General features: G+C 35.3%; 1 protein-coding gene across 3 annotated transcripts; it reads left to right on the top strand.

Moving 5' to 3' along the window:
* Nucleotides 1–2,730: 2,730 nt before the first annotated feature.
* LOC129902470 (uncharacterized) lies at nt 2,731–9,348 on the top strand. 3 transcript variants are annotated; one of them, XM_055977713.1, is made up of 10 exons: nt 2,731–3,474; nt 4,096–4,199; nt 4,351–4,413; nt 4,549–4,638; nt 4,722–4,887; nt 5,525–5,714; nt 6,209–7,047; nt 7,297–7,896; nt 8,234–8,299; nt 8,964–9,348. In XM_055977713.1, exons 1-10 carry the CDS (start codon nt 2,908–2,910, stop codon nt 9,069–9,071), a joined length of 2,793 nt encoding a protein of 930 aa, XP_055833688.1. In that variant the 5' UTR covers nt 2,731–2,907; the 3' UTR covers nt 9,072–9,348. The 3 variants fall into 3 exon arrangements, with proteins under 3 accessions (XP_055833688.1, XP_055833687.1, XP_055833689.1); XM_055977712.1 differs by having other exon boundaries at nt 2,733–3,474; nt 4,090–4,199; XM_055977714.1 differs by lacking the exons at nt 4,096–4,199; nt 4,351–4,413; nt 4,549–4,638; nt 4,722–4,887 and having other exon boundaries at nt 2,836–3,474.
* Nucleotides 9,349–18,591: the final 9,243 nt, after the last annotated feature.

The raw sequence follows: 18,591 nt of genomic DNA, 5'->3' as shown, positions 1-18,591 counted from the left end.
AGGTTGGCCATGGATGGTTTCAAAAGAGGTAGAGGTAGGCCGAAGAAATATTGGGGAGAGGTGATTAGACAAGACATGAAGCAATTACAGCTTACCGAGGAAATAACCTTAGATAGAAGGGTGTGGAGGACCTATATTAGAGTAGAAGGCTAGTACATAGTCTCGTTATTCTTCACTATTCGTAGGCGCATTAGCGCATTACAATTTCTTCTGCTGTTATTTCTGTTATTATCTATACTTTCTATACTTGGATTACTCTATTTTATATGTGACGCTTTCGTTATTTATTTTTCCATAACATTTTTAATTTCTTAGCCTTATCTGACATCTTTTTATGCTTTTTATGCTTTTATTGAGCCGATGGTCTCCCGGAAACAGCCGTCCTACCTTGGTAGGAGTAAGGTCTGCGTACACTCTATCCTCCCCAGACCCTATGTTGTGGGATTTCACTGGGTTGTTGTTGTTGTTGTACTATTTTTTGGACGGCTAATTTACTAGACTTAGTATTCTCGTATTAGAAGGCTCTTGTTCACGTGATACTGAGTTTTAAGTTGATTTTGTTTTTATTGTTGTGTTATTTATGGAAGCTATTTGTAATCTTAATTATTGTGTTATCATTTACATTATTTTCACTTTTAGCTTATTTTTTTTATGTCTTGATGAAATAAGAACTTACCTACAAAAATGTTAATGTAGATGTCATCATAACCCAAGTTTTGAATCGTGACATCCATTTTGTTAAGCAAGCCTCTAGGAAAGTGCTATTCATAATTGAACCACTAGCGAGGTTATTGAATGCCAATTGGTTGAATACATCTAAACCTCAATAGAAAGTTAGCAATAATACCTTGTCGATCAAATTAATGATGAGCAATCCTTGACAATTTTTTTAAAACTTTCCCAAATTTTATGTAAAGGCTCATTAGAGGATCGTGAATATTCATTCTTGATCTGGTTGCTGGTCTAGCAAACCTTCCTAATCGTCTAAAGTGCAGGCTACTAGCCTGTCTGATGAAGATTGTAAAGTAATACAATGCTTCTATGGAAAAATGAAAGCAGATTTTTGCATTCAGAAGACAACAACTTAGCACAAAAAATATAATCTAGGAATCATATGGCAAAAGACACTATACATTTTTTTCATGTGGGAACCACATTCCTAATAATTCATTAGTTGTTTCCTTCCAAAAATTTAAGATTTTTATAATCATTAGTTGTACGTATATCTTTTAGACGGGTTCAATATTGTTATGTGTGGATACAAAATTAGTAGTTGACTAACAAAATACAATCCAATGGTTAGAGAAGTAAACTTTCCTCAATAATTTAATAATTGCTTTTTGCTTCAAATTTTCACCCCAAATTTATTCTATTATTTCCGTGATGAAAAAATAGCGGTCAAAATGAAATTATGAGTACAAAAAGTGTTCATGAAGGAATAATAATTTATAAAAATGAATAAAAATGCAAGAAAAGTGGTCCCATGATTCATAATACACTACTCAAACAATTATCTATAATATTTTTACAAAAAGTCAAATTCATGTGAAGCCCATCACCCTTTTTTTTAATTATCAAATCAATTTGTTCACCTTAACTATTCAAGTACCTTTTTTTTAAGTAACTCTACTATTTAAATTTAAGATGGCAAAAAAATTATCTAGTGTTATCGATTTCATGTCTCTCAAATTCCAAAAGTTAATAGACTAACATCATGCATATAATTTTATGATGTCTTACAACAATTGAAAATGACCTATCCTTTGAAAATACAACTTGCAAGTGACAAGCAAATTCATTAAGATCATTCAAATGAATATATCTTCATTTGGAAAAAGTCATAATCACAATCTCCATTTGTTCTTACAACTATCAATTTTGACGGCTTTCACTAGGGAATAGAACCTAATACTAGGACTAAAAAAGTTTGAATCTTATTCCTGTCTGTTAGTGCCAAGCGCCAACTATACAATGTCTATACAGAACAACTAATTAGATATTTATGAAATATTACGGTGGGTTGGGGTTTGGTGTGGGGGAGCGGGGAGGGGGTGTGTGGAGAGAAATAGTGGGGGCAAAAGTGATCCTCTATTATTAAATCTTGAAAGATTCCATAAAATCAGGTCCACAAGAATCAAAATTGTATATATCTTATTCACAAATGTGATTTATGAAAATATGGGATGAATTCTTGGACAATCTTGTTTATTAGCTAATTTCTATTGGATTTTTTTTTTATAATAGATGTCTTAGAGTTCATGCGTATTTCAACTATTTCTTTAAATATCTATCATTTTTTACCAGCACAAATATTAAATAAGACAATATCAAATTATCTTTTAAAAAAATTATTTCAATTGGATTTGAACCGTAATCACTCATGATTTTACATATTTTATGGACAGTTAAATCACATCATTACATACTAGCAATTTCAATTAGATTAACATCACAATCTAAAGACCGTGGAAAGTCCTCAATTTTAGGTAAGAAAAGCATTAAAGCACCTGATAAAGTTGGAAAGAAATTACAAGGATATCAATACAAAGCTATTACAAGTTAAACAACCATCATCCTATCAAAGTCTATTACCATTTATTGACAAAAAAAAAAAAACCATTGGTTGAACTAGACAGGTAGTTTAGAATTTAAGAACCTATACGTATAGTCATATACCAGTTTCAAACAACCCTCATCATAATTGGAAGAAACAACTTGATATTTTTAATTTTAGCGTATGTACAAACACATAACCCCCTACCCTACTCACCCCCACCTCCCCTGGCCTACCCCTCTTGAAGAATATTGGCTAGAAATATGTATAACTTCCATGTAATTGTGAAAGTGAAGTCTATTCTGTTATGGCCCATATGGACTTAAGTATGTGCATATCTTTTTCATGATGTTATGTCTTCAAGAACCATGTTGTACAAGTTGTGCGGTTTCTATATCATGTTCTTCAAGATTTTCATTATCTTGTCATCATTTGGATGTGTTGCTGTTTCAGAATCAGAGTCAGAGTCATGGTTTGTTCACCAATATGTAAGACAAGCTCAGAGAAAATTTGAGCAGAAAACAAACAAGTTTTGGGAGTATGATGAGCAATCAAACAGTTGGTTAGAAGTGGATTTGCCTTATGATTTAGTTTCTTGTTTCAATGATAACTGTACAAAAGTCAATAGAATTGATCAGACTTATCAAGAACATGAAAAAAGGGAGATCTTTATAAAAGTTAAGGATGAGGAAAATTCTTATTCATATCTCCCTTTGAGAAAAAGAGTTTCTTTGATAAAAATGTCTGAAGCATCCATATGGATCTCTGGTGTAAGTGGATCAATTTATGAAAGATTTTGGAATGGATTGCAGTGGGTTATAGCACCTCATGATTTGCCAATATCAGCAGGGTATGCAGTTTCTGTTTTCATTGTCAATCAGACTATTCTTGCTCTATCAGAATCAGGATATATCTATCAGGTAACCTTTTAACATTCAAATAAACATATAAGGTAATCATTCAATTATCTGATAAGAAGGGGAGCCTTAGAGCAACGTTAAAGTTGTCTCAGTGTTACTATAGGCCATGGTTCGACCTGTGGAAGCAGACACTAATGATTGCATTAGGGTAGGCTGTATACATCACACCCTTGGGGCGTGGTCCTTCGTCGGACCCTGCTGACGTGGGATGCTTTGTGCATTGGGATACCCTTTATTCAACTATCAGACAAATTTTAGTGAATATTGGATTATAATTCTCTTTTATAATATTGGAGTGAGATGGGCTTAAATGGAGCGACATGGACAGTGAGGATGCAAGCTCACACCAACTTACTTTGGATTATAACTCTCAATCAATATTTTCTGTTTGTCTTCATTTGGTGTAAATTTTAGGTGATATCTGATTCTGAATCTCCTTTATAATATGGGATTGTTGGGCTTTAAATGGAGCGACATGGATAGTGGGGATTCATATAGCTGACGTCAACCTGCTTGGAATTGAAGTTTACTTCTTGTATCAGATTATAATAATTCTCAATAAAAGTTGTTTATTTACCTTTGGGGTAAAAAGGGTAATCTATGTTCTTTCTGCAGTTGCAGCTAAGTGATGATCAGCCAGTTTGGATAGATATTACACCAGCAAGTGATTATCAAACAAGTAAACTTATTCAAATTGTATCAGGAGTTGTATCCAGTGATAGGAAGTGAGTATAGTATATTCAAACACATGACTATTTCAATATTGAGGATTTTCTCGAGGAAAAACAAAGTTAAATTATGTTACTGCAGATAGTTGTGACTTATGTAAGCTCCAGGCTTAGCTAATAACTCCTTGAATTATTCCACCAACATCAGGAGAATATATTTCTGCACAAAGAATGGAACTTTATTAGAACTCACTGAGGTTGATCCCATAAGGTGAGAATCACTCATATATATGACTGACTATGGTAGTCTTTTCAATTTATATTGTTGAAGTGTGTGATCGCCGCATCTAAAATCTTAAACCATTAGAAAGAACACACCTCAATGTATGCTTTCAAATGCAATTAGGTGGACCAATCATGGAAAACCTCCCGGAGCAAATGTTGCAGCAATCGCGGATGCATCTACATTTATATCAGAAGTAGTCTTTACAATTAGGTAAAACAGTAAAAAGGATCCTAGTTCTTTTGGTTCAAATGACTCTTGTACTTAGCCTAATGGATGTAACATTTTTGTTACAGTACTGCAGGAGATCTTTATGAATATGATCAGAGATCAAGGCCATCATGGAAGAAGCATATACGAAAAGAGTCTTCTGCTCAAGATACTTCTCTGAATCCATCTCTAGGATGCAGTTTAAAAGGAGTGAACGGAGCTCTTTCAAAATCTTTGTTTCTCTTGGCTAAGGTGCAAAGCCCTTTTTTGTCCATCACCTATACTTACCAATATAGTTTAACAAAAATAATACTATATTGAGAAAAGGAAGGAAACATAGAGGACCGACCCCATCATCCTTACTCAGTAGAAACTACGAGATTACCACAAGTACGCCTTCGGCATCCTAGGGTTCACAGACCAGCCTTAGAACCTCGCTCAATAAGTGGAACGTTAATCATTCATAACTACTGATGGAGGAATCATCGAAAAGTTCCAGCACTGGGTAGGCTTCAACCCTCATTCACGGTCTTAACTCTCATAAGTAAAAGAAACTTTTCAGTTGATAATGAATAATGAAAGGACTTCATGTCTCAAAAGACTTCCCTCTTGCTAGAAGGTTAAATAGGAAACTGTGCAAAGAGTGCTAAAATGAGATCTTTGCAACTTTACAGTAATCCTCCAATTTTTCCCTAAACTGAGCAATGTATATGTTTGAATTAGTAATATACCAAATTTAAGAATCCTTTTATTAGATGCACTTGATCAAGCAAAGTGGTTTTCTGGCTCTTTTCATGCCTACTCCCATCTCTTAACATCACTATCTATTTTGATACAACACATATATAGTTTTGATTTCCTTTTCTTGTAAATTTTTGAACATATGAAGGGAGGATATTTAATAGAGAGACGGTCACAACAAAGGAAATGGAAATGGATTAACCATGGAAATCCAAAAGATCATGTCCTCTCTTCCATTACATGCCTTTCTGAAGAAAACTTGGCTGAAAATTCAAACTCATTGTTTCTTACAACTGCAGCTGGTTACATTTTCGAATATCGAATTCCAGATCAATCAGGTATGTCTTTGACATACTTTTCAGCTCCTTCTAAATGTGTTAGTTCATTACTTAGCAACAGACGCAGTATTCAACCATTAAGTAAACATCAATATATTGAGAATGAGGATTTGACCATGATTCTGTGATAAAGTGAGGAGCTGTTAACCAAATTCTTTCCCTTACAAATAAACTTTTTCTTTCCCAAGTTTCCACTGATAGTTTGAAAACTACTTTTCATATAATAAGCAGAGAGAAATGATATTTTAACCGTTTAAGATAAGTAGAACAAGTAATAACAAGTACAGGATAGAATCAAGAGACACCTTAGGTAAAAGTGATTAGAGATCAATGGCAAGTTAACAAGCAAAAAGTTTAGAGTAGTTTGATGCTGCTTCACTGCAACTTCTTAATATATGCTATCACAAAAAGTAAAACAAATAAAAAAAAATCATATAGTTGTAGTGAGATTAGTAAATCTGCCTCGAAAAATTGAATCTTTGACATGAATACAGGCATTCACCAAGAGGATGATATTACAGAAAGTTGGATCAATCATGTCTATCCTCCTCATGCCAAGGCTGCAAAAGGAATTCCAGGAGTGCAATTGCAACCTGGCAGAATTATTTTCCCACTTGATGATGGTAGGCTTGGAGAGCTTCGCCTATCCGGTCTCAGTGGTGAGAATTCCGGACCAAATTATCAAATTAATGCCAGAAGAAGATCATCCCAGAAGTATGTATGGTTTTTAGTAGATGCCCCAGAAACAGAAGGATGGAATGCAGAGTATTGCACTGAAGAACATGGACCCTCGAATTGCATTGCAGGCATCAAAGATGAAAACAACAAACTAGATCTCACAACATCGACATTAAGAAGGAGAAGGAATAGCAAAGAACAACACAGTTACATATCAATTGATATGTCAACTAGGAAAGCTGCTGAACCCGAGGGAGACTACAATATCCCGGATAATTGGATTAACAATAATTTCCACCTGAGGGTGATGCATGAAGGGAAATCATTCTTCCTAATAACGGAGGGTGGTCTGATTTTCGAGTATCTAAATTCTGAAAATGTGTGGTTCTGGCTTAGGCATGATCATTCAACAGCTATGAGAGGTGCCCTTGGGAACTACAATGGAAGTTTGTTTTTGGTTGATGAGCAAAGGAGTTTGCTCATCAGAGAAAGAGATAGTGCTGAATTAGCATGGATTAACTGCACTGCTATGAAAAAGGGAAGGCAAGTAATTGGAGGTCCTCCGTGGGATGATCTACCAGGGAAATCCCGAAATGCGAGAAAAGAAGATGCACTTTTCTTTGTAAGCAAAAGTGGGAGGTTGCTACAATTCGCAGTAAGTAGCATCTACTATGTCCACTTTTCTAGTTTAGAGGTCCAAAAGGTGAGTATACAAAGAATGCTTTCAGCCTGATAAAATGAGTGGCACTAACCTTATATTAGATTCAAAATCTTGAAATTTCTAAGCTTCCAGTCTAAAAGGTGATAAAATGAAGTCTAAAAATGAGTAGCAGTAAGCATATATTGAAATTCCAAAGCATAGAGTGATAAAATGATGGCTAAAGTGTCATAACCTGTTTCTTAGGTTGCACTGAGAAAGTTCAAATGGAAAGATTGTCGGTATCCAGCCAATACAAAGATCGCAACCATTGCTGACCAGGAACTGCTCCGAGAGAACGTGGTGTTCGTCATTGGAAGGAACGGACGCTTATACCAGTATAACAAAGTCACTGAACTATGGCATGAGCATTACCAATCCCAACATTTAGTTCTATCAAGGTCTCCTGGAACTGCAATGAGATTATCCTCACCGTCACTGCAAGGTTCTCTTTTCATGCTTTCGGCAGATGGTGGACTAGTTGAATATAATTGGAATCCATCCAACGGATGGAATTGGATAGAACATGGAACACCAGATCCAAGTGTCATCCTTGTTGGTTCACCGGGACCATGCTTCACAGGTGCTCATTTGTTCTTAGTAGGTTCAGATGGAAAAGTGTATCTAAGGCTCTTGGACAATGGGACATGGAAATGGAAGGGCTGTGGCTTCCCATATATGGCAAATGGAAAACAGGTCTCTGACAATCATGATCATAAAGAAACTTGTACTTTCGATGATCATGCAGATCGTTTAGAGAAAATTGAAGAAGACCTGCAAGCCTTAAACAAAAACTGTGACTCCAAGGTTAGTGTTTATTGACAATTCCTCTACTTGATTCTTGAATCTTTGGACAATGTTAAATGGACTCTCCATCCCTTAGCATAATTTTGATTCCAAACATGCATGATCCTGATGTGAATGAGTCGAATGACTTTCAATCTAATAGGTAAAACATTGTTATGGGCACACCTTTTTGAATCCTAAACAGTATACTGAAATCACTTGTAAACATAGAGGTATGTTACAGGAACTACAGGGAGTTCAATAGAACATAGTGCTTCTGATATAGATAGAGTAAAATCTATACTTCAGAACCCAACAAAGTCTCTATTGTCAGTGTCTTACATTGGTTTATAAACAGGTGACACTTACAAGGCCAATTCCCTTTTCGGAAGATTCAGTCATATTTGAGCTCAGAGATGGCAGAGTATGTAAACTTGAACTCTACTCAGAAATAAAGCCAATCACTTAGAACTTAGAAAAGCCTTGGACTCACCAAATTTTAAAAATCACTAAATCCTCAATTCTAAAAGCTGCTTAAATGTTCAGAGGTTTGAAAAGTCTTATCACTTCAAAAACTTCCCAGAGAATTTCTCTAAAAACTTACTCGGAATACTGATTTCTCTTTTAACTGATAGAATCTGACATTATCAAATCTACTAGTAAAACATACTATTGAGCTTTCATCCCTACAATCTCTCCACTTTTCTATATAGAAAATTATGGTGCACCAGGAGTTTTCTTTTTTAAAAGAATATATGGTGGTGTTCGGGCCAGTTTGTGTGCAAGTCAATAGTTAATTTAGCGTATAGTCACTCAACTTTATCCATTACAATGATCAAGTCATCACAAAATTATTTTGTCAGCTAATTTTACTTTACACACTATAACAACAAATTAAAGTCACTATATAATGGGTAAAGTTGAGTAACCATACGTGAAAATAACCCTACACCAAACTATTTCACTAGGTAGTTGTTACCTTTTACCAGCAGAGATACCGAGTAACTTTAGCTTTTATGGTTTAAGTAGATTAGAAGAAATCACCTAACATTATTTTGTATTTGAACTCTGGTCTCCCATGACTTTAGTTGGCAGAAATGCGACGGACAGGAGATACAGATTGGACATGGTCACGTACCATTGGCACTCCTACTAGCCTCTGCATAACAAGTTTCTGGGCAACTTTAGCATCATAACATGAAAAAATCATTGTCAACATTAGATGCAGGACAATGAAAAAGATCAAGCAAGCAACAACTTACAACTATACATGTAAATATTATTTATATATATATATATATATATATATAGATAGATAGAGAGAGAGAGAGAGAGAGAAGAAGAACCAAATAGAAATTAGAAAATAAACAAACTTGTACAGCTTTCAAACATGTTTCTTTGTACAGAAACTGTATTAGAGTAAAATGCTTCTAAATCTTCAGCTTATTATAGTAAGATGCATTTGTAAAGTTCTATGCTATATAGTACATTTACAAGTATTTCATACAAGGTCATTGAACATTATTCCAGATTTTTGCAGAAATGCTACAACTACAGCAACAAAAGACTGTGGATATTATTTTCTTTTTTTTTAATGCAAAGGATAAATAATATCTTAAAATCTCCGTAATTAATCTATGGAAACATTCCTAAGTCGTAAGTATATGTAGAATGGGAGAGTTACTTCTTCATAAATGATTCACATTTATCTAAGTGACAGTTTCTTAATTTGTAATTCTTAATGAAAAGATGTGAGCTTTTCAAAAAGACTTGAAGTTACTTTGCATTATGACAATTTTGTCATTAAAGTAAGACTAATGTTTTCTTACATTATTTTTCCATTAGTTTCTTACGTTATTTAGATGGATGAAAACATAAATGTTTTTCCTATTTAAGGAGCATCATTTGTGAGCTAAATATTCAGAAGATAAACAAAAGCATCTCTTTTATTCATTCTCTCTTTCACCAATTCCCTTATTGTCTCAAATAAGCATTCTTCCTATTGTAAATTTCTGGGTAATTTTATTTCTGCAACTTCAAACTTCCAACCACAAGTGCACATATTTGAAAGAGTTGTGGAACCTTGGGAGTAACTGGCCTTAACAGAGTTGGACCGATATGCTTTCAAAAGAGTGGCTTGCCACGACACAGTGTTTGTAAAAATTTACTTATAATTTTTAGTTCTTGTCCGGTATCAATATTGTAGTATTTTTTCTAACAATTTGAAAGCAATTTTTTACATACAATATTAAACAAATGGACAATTTCTTGAACAAAAGTCTTTCATACATGTCAAAGCTTGAGCCTTTGGATGAAAATAATTTTAAACGTAGGTCACAAAAACTTTTAATTTTCTTTCAACAATTAGAAGTTGACTAAGTTTTATTTAATGAACCTCATACACATGGTTTTAACACTACGACTGATTCTGACAATGTTGTGATTGTTGATGATGCTGCTAAAAAGAAGTGCAAAAACGATAACCAAACTATTAGAGGACATTGTTGAATCATATGATTAATTATTTATTTGATTTATTTGTTATGTATAAATCTGCTAAGGAACTATAGATAATTTGAAGCATAAATATGGTGCTGACAATGCAGGAAAGAAAAAATATGTTGTCGGTTAGTGGATTAAGTTCCAAATGGTTGATAATGAGCCAATCACGGAACAAGTTCACGAATATAAGAAGTTGAATATTGATGTTCTCAATGAGGACATGAAGATGTGTGAAATTTTTCATGCTAATGTTCTGCTTGAAAATTTTCATCATTTTGGAGTGATTAAAAAAATTAATTAAAACATAAGAAATTTGTTTTAACTCTCCAAGAGTTAATTAATCACATGAGGACTAAGCAGGCAAATCGTCTAAAAGATGAGATGGATGCTCTTTCTCTTAATTCTTCTAAAACTAATCTTGTGGAATCTTCTGGTACTATTGTGAAAGAAAGGTTCAAAGGCAAACAAAAAAAAATTCATGAAAAAAAGACAGGTGAAAAAATAAAAATCACTTCAACAAGCTCGAGAGCAAAATTTAAAAATTAAAGGGTCCTTGTTTTTTCTGTGGGAAACTTGATCATAGGGCTGCCCAATGCTATCTAAGACAAGAACAAACTTGAAGCAAGAAGGACAAGGTGATGTCCAAGCTCATCTTGGTGAGGGTAATAAAGTGATTATTAATGTAGTCGTTGAAGCAAACTCGATGGCTAACAAGACAGACTGGACACAGGCGCTTCAAGATATTTCTGCGCCAACAAGGAGTTTTTCCATGACTTTGAGGAGTCCACTGATGATGAGTGTGTATACATGGGTAACTCCACTACTACTATAGTTATGGGTAAGGGGGAAAATTTACTTAAATTAACTTCTGAAAATACTTTAGCCTTGAACAATATCTTGTACGTTCCCTCCCTCCACAGAAACTTAGTTTTTGGGGCACTTGTCAACAAAGCAGCAGCTCTTAGACTTATTTTTGAAGATAATAAAATAATTATATCTCATGGATGAGTTTTTGTTGGGAAGAAATATCTAAGTGGAGGTTTATTTGTACTGAACATTGCTCAAGAGATTTCCAATAATGCAAGTATTTCAAATTCTTTTTATATTATTTAGTCTATTAATTTGTGGCATGGTAGACTAAGTCATGTTAATATTATTTCTATTAAAGGACTTAAAAAATAGAATTAATACTTGAGATAAAATTGCTAATTTTTCTAAATGTCACGTGTGTGTAGAAGCAAAGTATGCCAAAAAGTCCTTTCAAATCTGTTATTAGTTAGTAAAAAGATAGAATTGCTTGAACTAGTACATTTAGATTTAACATATTTCAAGAACATTACTAGCAAAAGTGGAAAGAAGTATTACATTACTTTTGTTGATGACTTTTCTATATACACTAAGGTATATCTTATTAAGTCTAAAGATGAAATTAAAAGCATGTTCTTGAAATTCAAAGAAGAAGTAAAAACTAATTATATGAGAAGATCAAGAGATTTTGATCTAATAGAAGCTGTGAATACAATACTAAAACTCTAGATGCTTTTTATGAGAAAAATGATAGTATACATTAGGATAGTGCTCCCTATACTCTCAAAAAATGGTGTAGCCAAATGAAAAGATAGAATCCTTAAAAAATGTTGAATTATATGCTTTTAAGTTCGAGTCTATCTGTCACGATTCAAAATCTAGGTGTGATGGCACTTATCTATTTCCATCGAAAAAATCAGCCTAACCCAACAAATATAGAAACAGTTTAAAATAGGTAATTAAAAGACAAAAGTGGAAATCTTAGTCAACTAGAAAATTTCCCCACGGACTAGTTGTCACATGTACAAGCCTCTAAATATAAAGATAGTAAAATAAATACAAATCTCAATATTTGTCTCTCGAATAAAATAAAGTAAAAGTAAAGAGGGTCAGGTAAGATGGTGGGCATCAATAGCTACCTCTCGGATTGCCCTTGAAAGCCTCAGATGAAGAAAAAAGAATTAGGTCACTGTCCGGACTCGGGACCTACACAAGTGTATATAGCATAGAGTGAGTACCACCTACACGGTATCCAGCAAGTAAACAACTGAGACTAAGCTAAGCTAGTAGAATACACATACTCCTGTCATACCAACCAACCAATCAGACTACAACCGCATAGAAATCAACCCAGTCTAATAGTTCTAACAGAACAAGTACATATATCTCAATAATAATATAACTCAAGTCTCAGTCAGATCACAACAGTCAACAATATGGAATAGAGAAGTTTAGGGATACAACAGTCCACTATGGCAAAAGATGTATGATGCAAATGAAGTGTAATGCAATGTCATGTATAGTGATGCATATATGTTCTAATGATACACATCCGTTGACTAGCAGACCGGAACCCATGAGGGCCACACATGGATCATGTATCCTCCAGAACCATTTCACTTCGGCATAAATATCAATCGGCGGAAACTATTTCCCTTCGGCATCGCCAGAACCATTTCCTTTCGGCAAATCATCTCTCGCCGGAACCATTTTCCTTCTGTATAATCCTCATATCAAATTTCATCTTAAAGTATAAAAACCAATGCAAATAGGCAATGTTCATGAAAAACAAAATAATGAAATGATATAATCAATAAGTCACAACAATATATTCAAGTGTTCACAATAAGCCAAGAATCAATTCCTATCAAACACAACATGTTAAATCATCTTATTTGTTATTTATTATCCCATTCTTCGTTATCAAGTTCATTTGAATATCAAATAGTCCCCAAAACCACTTCTCATTGCTCTTCAATATATAAGACACGAATACATGATCCTACAAGCTTAAGCAAAGGTATGGAAATTCACTTGCCTCGAATAAACTCTGAACTACTCTTGAATCTGAGCTTTTCCCTTACACTAATATTTTTATTCAATAAAATCTATTCAAATATGCAATTCCAATGAGAATACGAATCTAACGACACTCAAACCATCATTTTGAAAATCGAGCCGAATTGATCCAAAAAAAACAATTCTGAAAACGAACATAAAATCTAAAAATTTTTAAATGAAAATGATCCTTGAAGTATTTGGAAACTAATGTTGAAAATCAACATAAAATTGGAGTTGGAAGCAGCCCTCAAACACCATTTTAAGAAAATTACATGTTCTTGGTGAAAACTCTCAAATCGAAGTTCTAAAATCATGAATTCGAAGTAAAAATCACATTATAAACACTTGGTGTTAAAAGATTGAAGTTAAAATCACTTAGCCACACCAAGATTTTTGATCAACCCTTTCAAACTTGCCTTTACCGATCTCCTAGGATTCAAAAATGTTGGAAATGGGATAAATCCTGACTTTTGAGAAATTTTAGGTCTGCCCAGGTATTGGCCTTCGCGATCGCGACACCCCTCCTCGCGATCGCAAAAAGGAAATTTAGCCAACTCATTAATTGACCATCACAATCATGGCTAAGGCCAAGTGATCACGATGACTAACTGACTAACACTTTGCGATCACAAAGAAAAAAAGTTACAGGTACCAGACAACAGGAAAACACAGCAAAAACACTAAGATCAAGTCCCGGAATTGATCCCCAAGATTCGTTCGCAATCTCGAGCATACAAACTTTACATACAAACATTAAACCAATGCCACTCCTAGACTTAAAACTATCCTTCGAATTCAACGGAGTCATCAGAATCTCATTCTGAGCATTCAAACTCTAAAAGTTGACCAAAGTCTAACCTTGACCTAAAATTCCTCAAATTTCCAACTCAAGACCTCAAATCATCGTTACAACTCCAAATCTAATTCCGTAAACTTCTCTAAACCAAATGCCACATTCTGGAGCTGCTGGAATCAATGAAATTCTATTTTAAGATTCGTAGCTCCAGTTGGTCCTAAATACCACTTTTGAACACTTTAAGCTTTTAAAAACTCAAAACCTCCCAAGACTAAACCTTTTCATAGAATTTCTCAAAACCAACACTCAATACCAATCAGAAAAGACTCAGAGAAACTATAGGGAGGGGTAAAATGGTTATTTTGTAAAAAAAATTAAAAATAATCTTTAGGGTCATTACATCATTCACCACTAAAAACCATGTTCGTTCTCGAACATAAAGTAAAAGAAAGTACCTGAACCCTTAAAGAGCTGAGGATATCAGGCATGCATATCGATCTCTGTCTCCTAAGTAGCCTCTCCAACTATATGATGCTTTCTCTGGACCTTCACTGAAGATATCTCTTTGGTCCTATGGTTACGAACATGTCTGTCAAGAATAGCTACGGGCTCCTTCTCAAATGTCAAATCTGGACCCACTCGACCGAATCATGGGAAATCACATAAGAATCGTATGGAACATACTTCCGTAGCATAGAAACATAAAATGTAGGATGCACAACTGATAAGCTAGGTGGCAGGGCCAATCTGTAAGTCACCTCTTCTACTTGCCCCAAAGTCTCAAATGGGCCAATGAACCAAGGGCTAAGCTTGCCCTTCTTTCCAAACTGCATCACACCCTTCATGGGCAATACTCAAAGCCAAATATGGTCGCCCTCCATGAACTCCAATAGTCCAACTCTCCTGTCTGCATAGCTCTTCTGCCTACTCTGGGCTGTGAAGAGCCTGCCCTGTATCATACAAACCTGCTCTATAGCATCTGTAAGCAAATTCATGTCTAAAGAGTCCATCTTAACTGAATCAAACCATCCTATGGGAGATCGACACCGCCTACTATACAACGCCTCGAATAGGGCTATCTAAATACTAGAGTGATAACTGTTTTTGTAGGCAAACTCTGCTATGGGAAAATACTGATCCCACCTAGCACCAAAACCAATAACACAAGCTCAAAGCATATCCTCCAACACTTGGATCGTCCACTCGACTGTCCATTAGTCTATGGGTAAAAAGTTGTACTCATATCAAGCCTAGTACTCAAACGATATTGTAATTCTTGCCAAAAATATGAAGTAAAAAATGAACTCCGATCTGAAATGATGGACACCGATACACCATAAAGCCAAACGATGTGCATGATATACAACTACGCTAGCTTCTCCATTGTGTACTTCACTGGCACCAGAATGAAATAGGCAGACTTGGTAAGTCTATCAACAACCACCTATATAGAATCATAAACATCCACAGTGGAAGGCAAACCCACACCAAAGTCCATGGTGATCCTCTCCCACTTACTAGTCGGAATGGGCATCCTCTGACTCACACCCCCATATCACTTGTGCTCACATTTGACTTGTTGACAGTTCAAACAATTAGACACAAACTTAGCTATATCCTTCTTCAATACTAATCGCTACAAGAATCTTCAAATCATCGGCCACCACATTGGCCTTCCCCGGATGTTATAAGATAGTCATGTCATAGTCTTTTAGTAGATAAAGCTATATATACTGTCTTAAGTTTAGATCCCTCTCACTAAAGATGTACTGAAGACTCCAGTGATTGGGGAACACCTCATAATGCACTCAACATAAATAACGACACCATAGCTTCAACACAAATACCATCACCGCTAACTCCAAGTCGTTAGCAGGGTAGTTCCTCCCATGAGCCTTCGACTGTCTAGAAGCATACGTGACTACCTTCCATTTTTACATCAATGCTCCATCCAATCCCATTCCGGAGGAATCATAATATACAGTAAAATCCACCCCCTCCCCGGATAGGGCCAAAACAGGAATTGTAGTCAACAAAGTCTTAAGCTTTTGAAAGCTCATCTCGCACTCATCAGACTAATGAAAATCCACAACCTTCTAAGTCATTATAGTCAAAGGAGTTGCAATGGTGGAGAAACCCTACACAAAGCACCAATAATAACCAACCAATCCTACAAAACTCTGAATCTTGGTAGGAGAAGTAGGTCTAGTCCAGCCTTTAATCATCTTAATCTTGGATGGATCCACACTAATACCTTCTTGGACATAACGTGCCCGAGAAATGCCATAAAATTAAGCCAAAACTCACATTTAGAGAACTTTGCATATAACTTTTGCTTTCTCAATTTCTGAAGAACTGATCTCAAGTGACAAGCATGAACCTTCAGTCTTAGAATATACCAAGATATAATCAATTAACACAATCACAAAGAGTCTAAATACGGCCAAAACACCTCATTCATCAACTCCATGAACGTTGCTGGGCATTAGTATACCCAAAAGACATAACCAAAAACTCATAACGGCCGTAACGAGTCTGAAAAGCTATCTTAGGAATATCCAACGGTATAATCCTCAACTGGTGGTACCAAAATCTCAAATCAATCTTAGAAAACAAGTCAGTTTCCTGAAGTTGGTCAAACAAATCATCTATACGAGGAAGAGGATACTTGTTCTTGACAGTCACTTTGTTCAACTGTCTATAGTTGATGCACATCCTCATAGACCCATCCTTCTTCTTCACAAACAGAACTGGTAACACCCCAAGGTAACACACTAGGGAAAATAAACCCCTTACTCAATAAATTATGCAACTGATCCTTCAATTCCTTCTCTATCAGAGCCATGCAATAAGGTGCAATTGAAATGGGCTTAGTGCCTGGCTCCAAGTCAATGGAAAAGTCAATATCCCTATTCAGAGGGAAATCGTGGAAGATCAGTAGGGAAAACATCAGCAAACTCCTTAACCACAGGAATAGACTCTATAGGACATGACTCTACGCTAGTATCCTGAATAAAGGTCAAATTAGACATACACCCCCGATCAATCAACCTCTAAGGCCAAATATAGGACATAACCTTGCTAGGATAAGATCCACTAATACCTTTCCACTCAACTCTCAGGGCACCAGGTATCACTAAGGTCACATTCTTAGCATAGAAATTAAGAATACTATGATAAGGGGAAAACCAATCCATACCTAATATCACATCAAACTCTACCATGAAAGAATACCCTTTGAACCAAAAGTTTGAGCTTGAAAAAGACATTTTCTTTGATATAACACAAATCACCTTCCTTGTCTGCCTATAGACCCTTAAAAGCCTAAGTTGAGGGTTGCTACTATAAAGAGAAGTGGAAAAGTTAGGGTATGAAAAAAAGTTGTGTGATTAAAGGAAATATAATAAGCATGGGGATGTGGCCACTAATAAAATAAAAGAGCAAGTGTGATGCATCATGAAATTTAAAATTTCACGAAGAAACACACTTAGAAAGAAAGAACAAAAGAGAAAACTACATCCGTGCATAAATAGAGAAAGAAACAAGGGATGAACTAGTTTGGGCATTGACAAAGAAGAAGCTAAGTCAAGGTAGCATCAAGGAGGAGGAAAATAGTCACTAAAGTCCTAAATGCATCATGTTCGATCCCGAGCCTATGTTATAAGAAAAGAAAGTCCTAATATGATCCTAAAATAGCTATTTGAAAGAGTAGTGTAGAAAACAACAACAAGCCTATGGTCTTTACATGTGAATTGATTGAACTTCACTTGTGAGTGGGAGTGAGTTCATTCAGTCTCTGTTCTATTTATACATAATGTGCAAGAGACTTCTTTATTGTGAGGGCACTGTGATTATATTATTGAGTTGCTACATTGACCGATACACGGTTATTTGCATTTGCTTGGTTGATTGTGAGTAGTGTTATATTGTAAATCGATACGTGTGAGTTAGTTGGATTTCCAGTATATTTCATAGTCAAGTCTATTAAATAAGAGGGTCATAGTTGATATGTTCGGCTGCTATATGTCTTCTTATAGTCGTTTGTGTTGTTGCATCATGTTGTTTTATTCTATTTCATTACTGAAGGACAAATAATGGTTCTAAGTTGAAGGTGTTGATGTGTCGCATATGTACGACACTTTTGATGCTCAAAATGGTAGATTTGTATACATTGCAAGCATATTTATATAGATATAATATGTGTTTTATTTATTTTACAGGAAAACTAAGTCGCTCATGAGTTTGGATGATTTTTTGAGGATATAATGCATTTTATTTTAGGACTAGGGACTACGAGGGTCCTTCAGAAGGTGGGATCTACGGGCTATTTCCTACGGCTCGTAGACCCATCTACAAATCATCAAAAGGGTTCGTAGAAAGGGTCTGCAATTCAAGAAATTTAGCCAAGTGTTAGGGTGGCCTACGAAGGGCCACTATAATCCATATACCCTACTACAAATTGTAGGTTCCACTCGTGGTCCCTGATCAGTCCACCCTCCTTTCCTTTTTCTCCAACTTCCTCTTGGTCTAAGCTAGAATAGTATAGGGAG

The sequence above is a fragment of the Solanum dulcamara genome, chromosome 9 (genome assembly GCF_947179165.1).
Source record: "Solanum dulcamara chromosome 9, daSolDulc1.2, whole genome shotgun sequence".
NCBI lineage: Eukaryota > Viridiplantae > Streptophyta > Magnoliopsida > Solanales > Solanaceae > Solanum > Solanum dulcamara.
Note: the sequence above shows the minus strand (reverse complement) of the source record. Positions and strands in the feature narration are given on the sequence as shown.